Source organism: Macrosteles quadrilineatus, unplaced genomic scaffold (genome assembly GCF_028750875.1).
Source record: "Macrosteles quadrilineatus isolate MER2022 unplaced genomic scaffold, UCM_ALF_1.0 Scaffold_9__3_contigs__length_116548681, whole genome shotgun sequence".
In the NCBI taxonomy this organism is placed as follows: Eukaryota; Metazoa; Arthropoda; class Insecta; order Hemiptera; family Cicadellidae; genus Macrosteles; species Macrosteles quadrilineatus.
In genome coordinates, this window is record NW_026542602.1 from 54,782,505 (window position 1) to 54,796,542 (window position 14,038).

General features: G+C 39.8%; 1 protein-coding gene across 3 annotated transcripts in view; it reads right to left on the reverse strand.

Annotated features, from left to right (window-relative positions):
* The window catches only part of LOC129002037 (uncharacterized), a 56,942-nt gene that overhangs the window by 13,397 nt on the left and 29,507 nt on the right, over window positions 1-14,038 (reverse strand). The window contains exon 4 of one of the 3 annotated variants that reach the window (XM_054429545.1): window positions 3,980-4,182. The exons of 1 other annotated variant lie outside the window; for it this stretch is intronic. In XM_054429545.1, the coding sequence (XP_054285520.1) occupies window positions 4,179-4,182 (4 nt within the window). In that variant the 3' untranslated portion in view covers window positions 3,980-4,178. Of the gene's footprint in view, window positions 1-3,979; window positions 4,183-13,356; window positions 13,528-14,038 lie in introns of those variants that run through there. One more of the 3 variants, XM_054429544.1, reaches the window with a different exon arrangement.

Below are 14,038 nucleotides of genomic sequence, written 5' to 3' on the forward strand. Positions count from 1 at the left end.
TAGTTGGAATTGTTTAAACCGTAAAATTGGTAATGTTAAAGATGGAGAGTTTGTAGATGATGTATCAACTTTGGGGCAGACATTAACTAGAAAAGGTGATGTCTTTTTACAAGGTAAAACTAAATATGAGTTTTTAGAATCTAAGAATAAAAATTGGAATGCTAAAAAACAGAAAATTACTAATGTGGAAAAGGGTGAAAGTTTAGATGATGTGCCCACTTTACAACAGACATTAATACGAAAAGATGGTAAATTTGTACAAGACAATAATAATTATGGATTTTTAGAATCAGAGAATGGTGTTTGGAATGCTAAGAAACAAAAAATTACTAATGTGGAAAAGGGTGAAAGTTTAGATGATGTGCCCACTTTACAACAGACTTTAATACGAAAAGAAGATGGTAAATTTGTACAGGACGATAATAATTATGAATTTTTAGAATCAGAGAATGGTGTTTGGAATGCTAGTGATTTGATGGAAGGTACAGATAGTAAAGATGCTGTGAATGTTTCACAAGTTCCAAAAATGGAAGCAAGCTATTGGAATTTTAATAATAAAAGGTTAGTACGTGTAAAACCTGCTATTGATGAAACTGACTGTGTTATAAAAGAACAGACTATAACTTTTGATAAAAAAGAAAAATGTTGGGATGCCAAAAAACAATTTATAAGGAATCTACCAGAGGGGGGACATTTGGATGATATTTGTCTAATGTCACAAGCTATGCATTATGATGGATCAAAATTTGTATATGGAGAAAAAAATTTTAATTTGATGGAATACAATCCTGATTTATTAGTTGCTGACCCCACATCTTTGAGTGGATTTAAGTATATAGATAATAGACCATATATACCAGAAAACTATGTATTTAAAAGAATGGAAGATAATCTATTGATTGGGGCTAATGGTGATGTATTTAGAGTTACAGGAAAGGGTGATGTTATAAAAAATGAATAAAATTGCATACAAACTTCATAAGCCTGCAAGAAAGTCTTTTAAAGTATTGGGTATAAACGAAACCATACAAATAGATTTAATTGATATGCAAAACTATGCTAGAGAGAATTCTGGCAATAAATATATTTTAACTTTAATAGATACTTTTTCTAAAAAAGCTTATGCTGCTCCACTAAAGAATAAGACAGGGTTGGTGGTTACAGAAGCCATTAAAACCATTCTACCAAAGGGGGTTAAAAACATTCAATCTGACAATGGAAAAGAATTTTTTAATCAATATTTTAGCAAACTAATGAAAAAATTAAATATTAATCACTATCACACATTTTCTACAACTAAGGCTGCAATTGTGGAGAGGTTCCAGAGAACTTTAAAGAATTGGTTATATAGGGAATTTAGTGCTCAGGGAAGTTATAAATGGTTGGATTTACTTCCAAAGTTAATTCAAAAATATAATAATAAAGTGCATAGATCTATAGGAATGAAGCCTAACCAAGTGAATGTTAAAAATAGTAAATATGTGCATGAGAGGTTGACTTCTAAAGTAGTGCAAGTTAAAAAGCCAAGATATAAGGTAGGTGATAGTATGAGAATTTCCAAGTATAAACATGTGTTTACCCCAAATTGGACAGGGGAGTTATTTACAATAGCAGAAGTTAAGAATACAAAGCCTGTGACTTATATCTTTAAAGATGAAAATGGCAATATAATAAGGGGAGGATTCTATACAGAGGAGTTGTTAAAGACCAAGTATAAAGACATGTATTTGGTAGAGAAGGTAATTAGGAGAAAAGGTGATTTATTGTATGTCAAATGGCTTGGGTTCCCAAGTAGCCAGAATTCATGGATTTCTGCAAAAGATGTCCAAGGGAGCACGCCCGCGACCGAGAGCGCGCCCGCGCCATGAGCCGGAAGCACGTGCAAACCACGCTCGATTTTGAGAATGATTTTGAGACAGAAATATAGACAACAACATATCAACATATCAAGAACAACTGGAAAGGGGAATGGTAGATGTACTCGCAATTAGGCATGGGGCGGGGGAGTTGGCCCAAAAATGCCGCTCCTCAAAAAAAAAAAAAAAACAGCAGCGGCACACTATACTACTACATAATCAAGTAAAAAGATTTTTAAAGTTCCAAACCAAAACAGATAAAACGTAAAATATCGTGTACACATGGTGGGGTACTATGGTACAATTGGGGGTTGCTCGTCCTGCTGCTCATGCAGTGAATAGCGTTTTTACACTACTATACTATGGGACAGTTGGTAGGTTGCTCGTGCTCCTGGTTCAATGAATAGCATATATATATATTTGAACCAAAACAGATGAAACACACAACATGGAGTAAAATATCCTGTACACATGATGGGGTGCTATGGGACAATTGGGAGTTGCTCCTGCTGCACATGCAGTGAATAGCGTTTTTACACTACTATACTATGGGACAGTTGGTGGGTTGTTCCTGCTCCTGGTTCAATGAATAGCAGAAAATAAGTGAGGAATAAGGTTTGACAATTATATAGGGATGTGTAGGCAAAGATCAGGATTTTTGGTTTTGGTGGCCAAAAAATGATCCCATGTTATTCTTATGGGAAAAAACACCTAAAGTGTCATGTCTTTCTGGGTTCACCACTACTGTTGTGAAATCAGGCCTAAGCCAGTTTCTATTGAGACTCGATTTGCGGACGGTACTACAGCGAAACAAACTGAGCTTTTCGAGTTTGAGGCTACGATTGACAATATGAAAAACGTTTTAAATGCATTCCATCTACATTCGCTGACTAGCGATGTTATTTTGGGAGTAGATACGCTACATAAACTAGGCTTGATCACGTACAACGTTAAGACTTGTCATTTCAAACAAGATATGACGAATTTAAGGGCGAGAATCTTAAGGGGACCGACAATAGAGTCGCCGATGCTTTGCCACGAAACCCCGTTAAGCAGCCACCAGCTGAAGATGTACGAGTCACAATCTGTCCCGTAGTCACGCATTTCAAGCCTTCTCTACAAACCTCAAAGGTTACCGAGCAACCGAACCCAAATCGTGGGAATCATACTTCGTTTGCAAAGATAAGCAAAGATCCGTCCTCATACGACCAATTTACTTCGGAATTGCCAGGAGAGCCAGAGCGTGAGGGAAAACACGCCAAACGGATACGACGTTTTACTAAATTGTACGATGATCCCAGAAAGAACCTCCGAACTGCCTTTAACCACAGAAAACGTACTACTATAACCCAGAATGCCAACCGCATGGTAAAAAGCATTAAGCGGTTTGAGAGAGCTTTGCCTGTCAACCGTAGGCAGCGCCACCAGCGTTGCAATGCTAAGTGCATGGCAACGCTGGTGGCGCTGCCTACGATTGACAGGCAAAGCTCTCTGAAACCGCTTAATGCTTTTTACCATGCGGTTGGCATTCTGGGTTATAGTAGTACGTTTTCTGTGCTTTAACGTACAGGCTAAAAGTTATAACCTACAGAGAAGGGATGTGCGGTACAATGTTGGTCAGTCCGTTCTAAAGCGAACTCACGTGCTCTCGTCGAAAACCGAAGCTAGCGAGTCGATTGGTGCCGAAATATGAAGGACCCTGTTAAAGTCATAGGTCGGTACAAAGTAAACCACGGGATGACAAAAGCAAACAAGTATGTATTTTACGTTAAGGATCTTAAATCTTTTCTAGAAAGGCATGAAGATTAATGGCCGAGTCGATTAAATACGTATTTGATGTTTGAGAAAGCATTCTCCATAGTTGCAGTTCCATAGTGACTGAGTAGATGAAATGGCGTCTTGTGTAGAGCAGAAATAGCCCACCACGACGACCTCCCAATACCGCACACTCAGTAATATACTGAAGAAAACCGTACATCTCCGTATAAATTGAGGAGTAAAATTTGCATTTTCCAAAATATGAATGATTAGGCTACTCTGTTTATTTCCAATTGACTAAACAGATGTATCAAATTATACATTGTGTCTTTTCAATACAATTTTACCATATTATAAATACTTACAAAAGACTTTCTGTTTTCTTCACTGTTCAATTTATTATCAAACTCTTTAAAATGATCCATTGTTTGAATTGGGAGGTATTTACAAATGTCATCCTCATCTGTCCTATTGTTTTTCATTGATGTATCTATTTTTTTTTCGAGTTCATCCATTCTTGAGGAGATATAATTCATCTTCTCGATTATTACCCGTAGGCCTATGTCATCTGAAACATAAAAATGTTGTAATTAATTACTATAATTTTGGCTATCAACACAACAAAGTTATAGAATAGAACGCCAATTGTACAAATGAATTGGTACAAAGGTTGATTTCAATTTGAATAACCGAATATTTCCATGGATGGTTGGATAAGCCAATTTAATATAGGCTAGTCTACTTAAATATGCACTTATTCCATGTAATTTAACTTAATTTCTTAAATCTGTAATATTTAATTTCATCATAAATTAGAATTGATTAAATGAAAATGTATTTAATATTAAATCTGACAGTGACGAAGACTTTCACAGTAGTTGTTCTGATAATTCTTGCAGTTTTTCTGAAAACGTTTCTGGCATCAGTAACAATCTGAGACAATGGAGTATCAACTACAACATTACACATGTCGCCTTATCGGCACCACTCTGTGTTTTGAAAACTCATCCATGCTTCAAAACTTTGCCATCTTGCCACCTTGGCACCTGAGATATCACTTTTGATAGCCTAGCTCAGTGGAGAAGGGCGTGAGTGGTGGGGGAAATTCGTAGCTCATCCAAGTCTGGATTACTGATAGCAGGTCACCCTTGAATTGTTACCAAGTTGGTCGGGATTTGCTCGAGAGAGGGCGCCACCTTGTTGTTAGGATGGATCAGTTGCAGGACTCCAACAAGGAATGTTTTCCTGCCCTAAGGTATCATCAAGTGAGCCCACTACCATGCACTCAAAAGTTTAATCTGACTTTGCAAAAACTAGGCCTTAAGCACTTGGATTAGCAGTATACCTTTAAATTATTTAACCACCCAAACTCATAAACAAAACAAAATATTATTTCGTAATTGACAACTCAGTAATCAATCAGATTAAAAATTATCTAGACAATAACCTGCGATACTACCAGGTAAACACAAATAAAGACCATATGTTGAATTGTATACACTTGTATTGCCTATTTCTCTTCCACAGCTAAGATCTTAAATACTACAAGTGAAGGAGAGCATTTAGGATAGTGATAAATAGCTCACTTAGTGAGATTCGTGCAAATAAATACTCATAAATTAAATACTGGCCAGCTCTGTTAAATACCAAATCAAGTCCCTAGGAACACTCCAATAGTAACTTAATTTAAATATAATAACTTATTCTAAAAATATAACAAACACATACCCTCATGCATAAATATAAATACACCTAATAGCTAGCTTCAATTCAGGAGTTAAACAAGACCATAAATATTTCTATCTCAGAGCTCAGAACTGGATATAATTAGTCATTCACTCCAATTCCTTATCTTGCCAGAGTCCAAGGTCACAGGTTCCACTTGATAGTGACCGATGCCGCCCGGCCGTCCGGGGTGATTCAAAGGGTGTGAAAATGAAAGTCTACTCACCGAATAGAAGCACCGACAACGACACACAAAGGACGTATTGTCCGTGTACGGTCCACAACCGGATATCACAGCGCAAGTGTGACCCGCGCGTAATGTCCTCTAGGTGCAAACAACGGTGCTGGCACCCGCAATGGTCCAACAGTCCTGCAGACGATCACACTCGTGGATCAGCAAGGTCACCAGTCAATGCCAAGACGCAGGTCCAGGGAAAAAGCCCTTAAAACAAAATCACTCCAGAATAGTCTTTACTCCAACAATATAAATTAAATAGGCTACCAATATACTATATACAGTTCCACACAATAGCCCATTTGTATTTCTTATCCAGTCGCAGCTTAAGTATTACTGACACTTTAGTAATCAGCTTATATCTGAATACATTATTAATAGTTTACAAAACACTCTTGCTCAGTTTCTAATGAGAACCTAGTGCACATTGATAAATACTGTACTTTAAAGTGAATAACCAATGTTAGGGTGTAATATGTAATAACTCAATAGGCTAGGTATCAGTAAGACTGACAATTGTTACTCTAGCTTTGCCTGAAATTACTCATTACAACTCTAGAACAATAATAATACCTAAGAATGGGTTTATAATTAAATAACATCATTAAATAACATGCTGTACATATTGAGAGATTAAGTAAATAGCCTACAATAAATAATTTATCAACGTGGTTCACAAATCATATTTACACCTCAACCTCATATTAACATTTTATAAAAAATAGCTATCCACAATCAGTTCAATGACTACGCTATATCTTGCTTTATTATAATGTTAGCAGAACAAAAAAGGTTTTGTACATTTTGTCCCTTTGCCTTTTGTTTTGTGTAGTCAGTTTTGCAAGATTAATTATTCTAGCACGGTTAAAATAGCAATATAAATATCATGGCAACAACATGCATAAAGTTCATTCTAATATTTACATTTAAAATACTAACTAATATTTACATTTTGTTTGTTTGTTAACCTTAGGACTTTTTCAGTTAGAAGGTTCTAAACTAATTACTTCTGTTTTACTTAGTGTAAAACCATTAATTAGTATCTCGTTGTATTTAATTAAATGTTTGCTCACATGTTCTGACAATCTCATTCTATGCCCAAGGCTTAGTTTAGTTTTTTTTTAAATACTTCAATATTAATGATTAGGCCAAATTAGCTGTACTACTCATGAAACTCAAGTATAACATTTTATAACATGGTAGCGGCTCACCTTAGCCAAATTCCAATTTAGGCTCACAAAAATCCAGCGATGCTGAAGGGCTTGATGTCGGTTACGGCTCTCTACCTGAAGTCTCGTGCACGCTCTCGTCTCTTTCTCTCTACTACTACTTAATGTAACAGACTCTCTACTTCCAATGTCGACTGGACAACGCTTGACGGTCAAAGGTTATGTAGCGTCCTTATCGCTCACGGTAGCCGTGGCTGAGCCTCAAATCAACAGTTACAGCTGGTGTTCAACTCTGACTCCTCTGTTATTGTTGCAACAATGAAAGCGCGCTTTTTCATTTGGTTGTTTAATCATGTTATGTAGAGTGATCAGTTCTACATAACTATTGCTTCGGTAAAACAGAAAGCCAATGTCACAAACACCCCCTTTCCTCCAGAAAATTTCCCAAATTTTCTTCACTGTTGATATTTCTTGAAGTCCGTCACATGCCATCTGCCAATCTTCTTGCCATTCATGTCCGCTAACGTGTACACTAATGGAGAAATCTGTTCTGCTATAACATAGGGACCCACATAACGTGGTGCCAACTTAGCTGAAAAATAGTTAGCAGCATCTGATTGTATAAAGTTCCGCTTCAAGACTATATCCCCTACTTTATAAGTCACATTTCTCCTTCGTAGGTTGTAGCGTTTAGAATTCTGTTCGTGTGCAGCCTTCAGTCTGTTCGAAACCTCTTGATGGATGTCCTTAAGCTCCTGCAATTTTCCCCCCACGGGTTCTAAATCTTCAAGTGGGGGTACATCCGAACCATTATTAAGAACTTCAAATCCTTCTCCAGAAGTAGCGAGTTCCCGCCCGAAGTTCAAAAATGCTGGTGAATGATTTGTCACCTCATGATGAGCCGTGCGAAGGGCAAATCCTATCTTTGGGATAAACTTGTCCCATTCCCTGTGATTTTCTGAGACATACGCTCGCAGCATAGTGACAACATCCCGATTTACTCTTTCTGCTGGATTAGCCTGAGGGTGTCGGCTGGCATTTAGAAGAATTTTCACTTTGTACTGCCTAGCTAGGTCTTTAACTGGTGCCCCAATAAACTCCGAACCGTTGTCGCAGATGAGGTATCGTGGCACCCCATAAAACAGAAAGACGTCTTCCTCTAAATGTTGTGATACAAGTTTCGCAGTAGCAGCTCGGAGTGGCCGAAGGATAGTGTACTTGGTGAAGGTGTCAGTAACAACCAACAGGTATTTAAAACCTTTTAGAGATCTTGGTAGTGGTCCGATCAAATCTGCAGCAATCATTTGCCAAGGAGAATCAACAGCACGTCTGCTGCCCATCACACCAGCAGGGAGTTGCTGGTCGTATTTGGTCTGTTGGCATATAGTACATTTTGCGACATAGGTTGCGACATCCTTTCGCATTTTTGGCCAATAATATATCCTTTGCATACGTTTATAGGTTTTCAAAACACCTTGATGTCCTGCGAGGGGGTCATCATGACACTCGACCAAGGCCTGAGGCCGGAGATCCTTTGGTACGACTAGTCTCCAGCTAGCCTCTTCAAGCAAGCCTCCTGACATGTCCACATTCTTCCACAGTTTTCCCTCTTGAACACGCCACTGGCAATATTTTTGAGGATCTTTCATTACCTTGTCCAACATTTCATTGTACCATCTGTCCTTGATAGTCGCTGGCATCTCTAGCAAGTCACAAGAGATAATATTGGAAGACGTTGGTCTAGTCTCGATCGGTGGGGTTGTGCGGGACAACAGATCAGGCACAACATTTTCATGTCCCTTACGGTGTACTAGATGAAAATCATAGGGTTGCAATCACAGAGCCCAACGAGCTAGGCGTCCAGTAGGGTCCTTCAAATTCCTAAGCCAAAGCAAGCTGTAGTGGTCAGTCACTACCGTGAATTTGGTTCCCTCAACGTATGGTCGAAACTTCTCCACTGCGAAGATCACCGCCAAACATTCTCTTTCGGTGGCTGAGAAGTTCTGTTCTTGCCTGGTAAGTGTACGGCTGGCATAGGCTACTACACTTTCTCCTTGCTCAATTTCCTGGCTCAGCACCGCACCAATTCCTACACCGGAGGCGTCACAGGAAATTGTGAAAGGCCTCGAGAAATCCGGACATGATAGGATGGGAGCAGTGATCAGGCAGGACTTTATGTCTTGAAAAGCTGTCTCAGATTCTGGAGTCCAGTCGAAACGATTTCTCCTTTTCAGAAGGGAAGTCAAAGGAGCCATACGAGACGCGAAGTTGGGAATAAAGCGCCTGTACCACGATGCCATACCTGTAAACTGACGTATCTCCTTTGGATTACGTGGTACCGGGATATCCACAATGGCCTTGATTTTGTCAGGGTCAACGCGTAAACCATCCCCACTAACAATATATCCCAGGTACCTTAATTCCTTTCTGCAGAACTTGCACTTCTCTCGATTGAGGGTAAGCTTGGCAGCACGAATTCTTCGGAATATCTCTGCCAGTACCTGGAGGTGTGAGTCAAAGGTAGAGGTCACTACTATAATGTCGTCAAGATAGACGAAAACGTTTGGCTCTAAGTCAGGTCCCAAGACTGTATCCACAAAACGTTGCCAAGTCGCAGGGGCTCCACACAGTCCAAAAGGCATGGTGACAAATTGGTATAGTCCGCGACCTGGGATTGCGAACGCAGTCTTTTCCTTGCTGGACTCCTCAAGCTCTATCTGCCAATATGCGCTTTTGATGTCCAGACTGGACAGGAACCTAGCGTCTCTAAGCCTGTCTAGGATAGTGGTTACTTGCGGTAAGGGATAAGCGTCCTTTTTACTCACGGCATTCACAGCCCTAAAATCAACCACAAACCGTTTACTGCCATCTGGTTTGTCCAGCAACATGATTGGTGAAGACCAGGCGCTCTGTGATGGCTCCACAACCCCCAACCCTAACATCCGGTCCAATTCTTCATTGATGAGTTTTTGACGAGCGGGGGAGACAGTGTAGTACCGCTGCTTGATTGGGACCGCATCTCCCGTATCAATGATGTGCTTCACCCTATCAGTTCTTCCTAAGGTGGCAGGTTCATCCTTGAAATGTTTCTCCAGAAGATCTTGGAGCTTGCATCGTTCTGATGCTGTAAGGTTATCTTCCGAGGTAATACCTTCAATCGAACTACAAAACAGATCAACTTTCTTTTGGCCGAAATCCCACTTCCGATTGTGCATATCCGCAACAATATGCATAACTTCCCAGAAGTCTATTCCCAAGATCAGAGTATGCTGCAGCGAGGGTACGACGCAAACATTCAGGTTCTTAGTTCGGCCCTGTAACGTAATGGGTAGGTTGACAAAGCCCTTGACTTCATGGCGTCTTGAGTCTGCTGTCTCCACAAAACGATCACTAGTACTATGAAGGCGAGCTGGGAATTCTTTTAAAATCCACATTCCCTTTTCACCTAAAAACGTTTGGGAAGCCCCAGAGTCCAATAAAGCTATAATCTCCCGGCCAAACACTCTCACCTTCAAATAAGGCCGATTGTCCTTCTCTTGGCTATGTATGATATAGTTAATATCTGGGGTGCTCTTCTGAGCGGCCGATCTATGAGTGGTGAGGATCTTTTCAATTTCCAAGGAGCCAGAACCATCTAATTCCTTTCTGACTCCTTGCGTTGCCCGTTTTTTGGACAACATTTTCCACAGTCTTGTCTCAAAACGTCTTCCTTTCCACAACCAAAGCAGAATCTTCGTTTTGGTTTTCGGCAAAATCTGAAGCTGTGACCCTTTTCTCGACAGTTCCAACATACAAAGTCCTGGCGATTTGACTCGAAGGGTTGCACACCAGCTACACGTCCCACTGGAATTTTGCGTCTGTAGCTTTGATCCTGATAGGCAAGGTCCGGTTCGAGAGTATTTTCTCGTGTCGTTGCTGGTCTTATCCTAACCATACTTAGTCGGCCTGCCTCTGCCCTTCGTCCCATGGTACGGAGTTGGTCAAGTGTTTGGATGCTACAAAGAGCGAGTCGGTCTTGCAGCTGAGGATGTAAGTTGTGATATATCTGAGCTAGGCGTGTGGGCTCAGGGACAGGTACCGCTAATCTACCGTATAAGCCTTCCATCGCGGCTATAAATAGATCTATAGGCTCATTATCCCCTTGCACCCTGTTAAATATCTCCTGATGGAGCCTTAGGTCATAGTCCGCCGGTTGGAAGACTTCCTTGAGCTCCTTCGTCAATTGATGCCAAGACTGAATTCTATTTGATGCCGCACGGTACCATACCAGCGCAGGTCCTGAAAACAGATCCACCGCAGACTCATATAGCTCTTGATGAGTGATTCCTCTAGCCCTTCGAAGCTCCTCCACTCTCTCAAGGAATGAAGCAATACTTATGCCGGAGTTATCAAATTTCAGCCCCCATTTGTAAACCGGAACATATTTTGGCCTGGAAGTAGCTCGTGTGTAATCTGGAGCTGAAGAAAATCTTGACAGGTCACAGTCCTCAAAAGATCCTCTAACCGCTTGAGGTCTTAAATCCTCCCTCAATTTTCCAACTTCTGTCTTCCTCGCAGCTTCTTGAATACTAATCTCTTCCATGCTAAATTTCTCTCTTTGCTGTTTTCTGATTTTCCACAACTGTTCTTCCTGTTGCCATTTTTCCTCCAGTTTTCTTCTTTCTTCTTGTAGCCTCCTCTCTTCCTTCTGAAGCCATTCTTCTTGGTGACGCCTTTCTTGGTACAATTTCCTTTCTTCGTTCTGCCGCCATTCTTCCAGTAGCTTCCGTTCCCCAGCAACGTTCTTGTCGTATTCCATCAGTGCAGGTGGTTGAGATGGAAGGGATGAAGTTTTTGGCAGCTCAAAATTTGTTTCCTGGGTCACAGTTTCCAATACTTGAGAAGGTAGACGTTCGGACGGTGTTGCCGGCGTTTTTTCTAACGCATCACTCCTCTGTGTGGGGGTTTCTTTAAAGGAATCCAGTAGCTCCCTACTTTGGTGTAACAATTTTTCCTTTGAATCTGAAATCTCCTTATCAGCCCCCGCTCCCACTGGGATTCTTTCTACTCTAAGGTACAGGTGCCAAAGACGAGCTGAAATCCTGTGAAACTCGTTGTCGTTATAATTCCCTTCATAGTCGCTTACCAATGAAGATAAATCCTGGTATTTAATCTCACATTCCTCTAATTCTACGTCTGCATCTAAGGAGTTTACAACAGCCTCATCAATTTTTGTATCTGTCGATAAACACTGCGTTAGACGCTTCCTTAACTCATTAGCAGTATCATTCGTATCAACATTCCTGATTTTTAGTTCGTAGATGACCTCAGGCTTACGCAAATGATAGGCACTCATTGTCAGATAAAATATCAAATTCACTAGATGACCAGAACAGTACATAAACAAAACCATATTATATTCACAACAAAGTATTTATAAGACCAGCAGAACTTTTATCCAGTTTTGCTCCTTTCAGTAGTTAGCTTGTGAACTGGAACAGATTAATGAAAGAACAAACAAATCCAAACAGCAGTATCAATTTTTTTTTCACTCAATTATTACCAACAAAATTTGAAGTATTAAAATTATGTTCACACACAGTTTAAAAGCTTTCCCAATACAGCTTAGTTCCTGTATTATCCAAAAGCCCCACGTTCAGGGCGCCATTTTGCCACCTTGGCACCTGAGATATCACTTTTGATAGCCTAGCTCAGTGGAGAAGGGCGTGAGTGGTGGGGGAAATTCGTAGCTCATCCAAGTCTGGATTACTGATAGCAGGTCACCCTTGAATTGTTACCAAGTTGGTCGGGATTTGCTCGAGAGAGGGCGCCACCTTGTTGTTAGGATGGATCAGTTGCAGGACTCCAACAAGGAATGTTTTCCTGCCCTAAGGTATCATCAAGTGAGCCCACTACCATGCACTCAAAAGTTTAATCTGACTTTGCAAAAACTAGGCCTTAAGCACTTGGATTAGCAGTATACCTTTAAATTATTTAACCACCCAAACTCATAAACAAAACAAAATATTATTTCGTAATTGACAACTCAGTAATCAATCAGATTAAAAATTATCTAGACAATAACCTGCGATACTACCAGGTAAACACAAATAAAGACCATATGTTGAATTGTATACACTTGTATTGCCTATTTCTCTTCCACAGCTAAGATCTTAAATACTACAAGTGAAGGAGAGCATTTAGGATAGTGATAAATAGCTCACTTAGTGAGATTCGTGCAAATAAATACTCATAAATTAAATACTGGCCAGCTCTGTTAAATACCAAATCAAGTCCCTAGGAACACTCCAATAGTAACTTAATTTAAATATAATAACTTATTCTAAAAATATAACAAACACATACCCTCATGCATAAATATAAATACACCTAATAGCTAGCTTCAATTCAGGAGTTAAACAAGACCATAAATATTTCTATCTCAGAGCTCAGAACTGGATATAATTAGTCATTCACTCCAATTCCTTATCTTGCCAGAGTCCAAGGTCACAGGTTCCACTTGATAGTGACCGATGCCGCCCGGCCGTCCGGGGTGATTCAAAGGGTGTGAAAATGAAAGTCTACTCACCGAATAGAAGCACCGACAACGACACACAAAGGACGTATTGTCCGTGTACGGTCCACAACCGGATATCACAGCGCAAGTGTGACCCGCGCGTAATGTCCTCTAGGTGCAAACAACGGTGCTGGCACCCGCAATGGTCCAACAGTCCTGCAGACGATCACACTCGTGGATCAGCAAGGTCACCAGTCAATGCCAAGACGCAGGTCCAGGGAAAAAGCCCTTAAAACAAAATCACTCCAGAATAGTCTTTACTCCAACAATATAAATTAAATAGGCTACCAATATATTATATACAGTTCCACACAATAGCCCATTTGTATTTCTTATCCAGTCGCAGCTTAAGTATTACTGACACTTTAGTAATCAGCTTATATCTGAATACATTATTAATAGTTTACAAAACACTCTTGCTCAGTTTCTAATGAGAACCTAGTGCACATTGATAAATACTGTACTTTAAAGTGAATAACCAATGTTAGGGTGTAATATGTAATAACTCAATAGGCTAGGTATCAGTAAGACTGACAATTGTTACTCTAGCTTTGCCTGAAATTACTCATTACAACTCTAGAACAATAATAATACCTACGAATGGGTTTATAATTAAATAACATCATTAAATAACATGCTGTACATATTGAGAGATTAAGTAAATAGCCTACAATAAATAATTTATCAACGTGGTTCACAAATCATATTTACACCTCAACCTCATATTAACATTTTATAA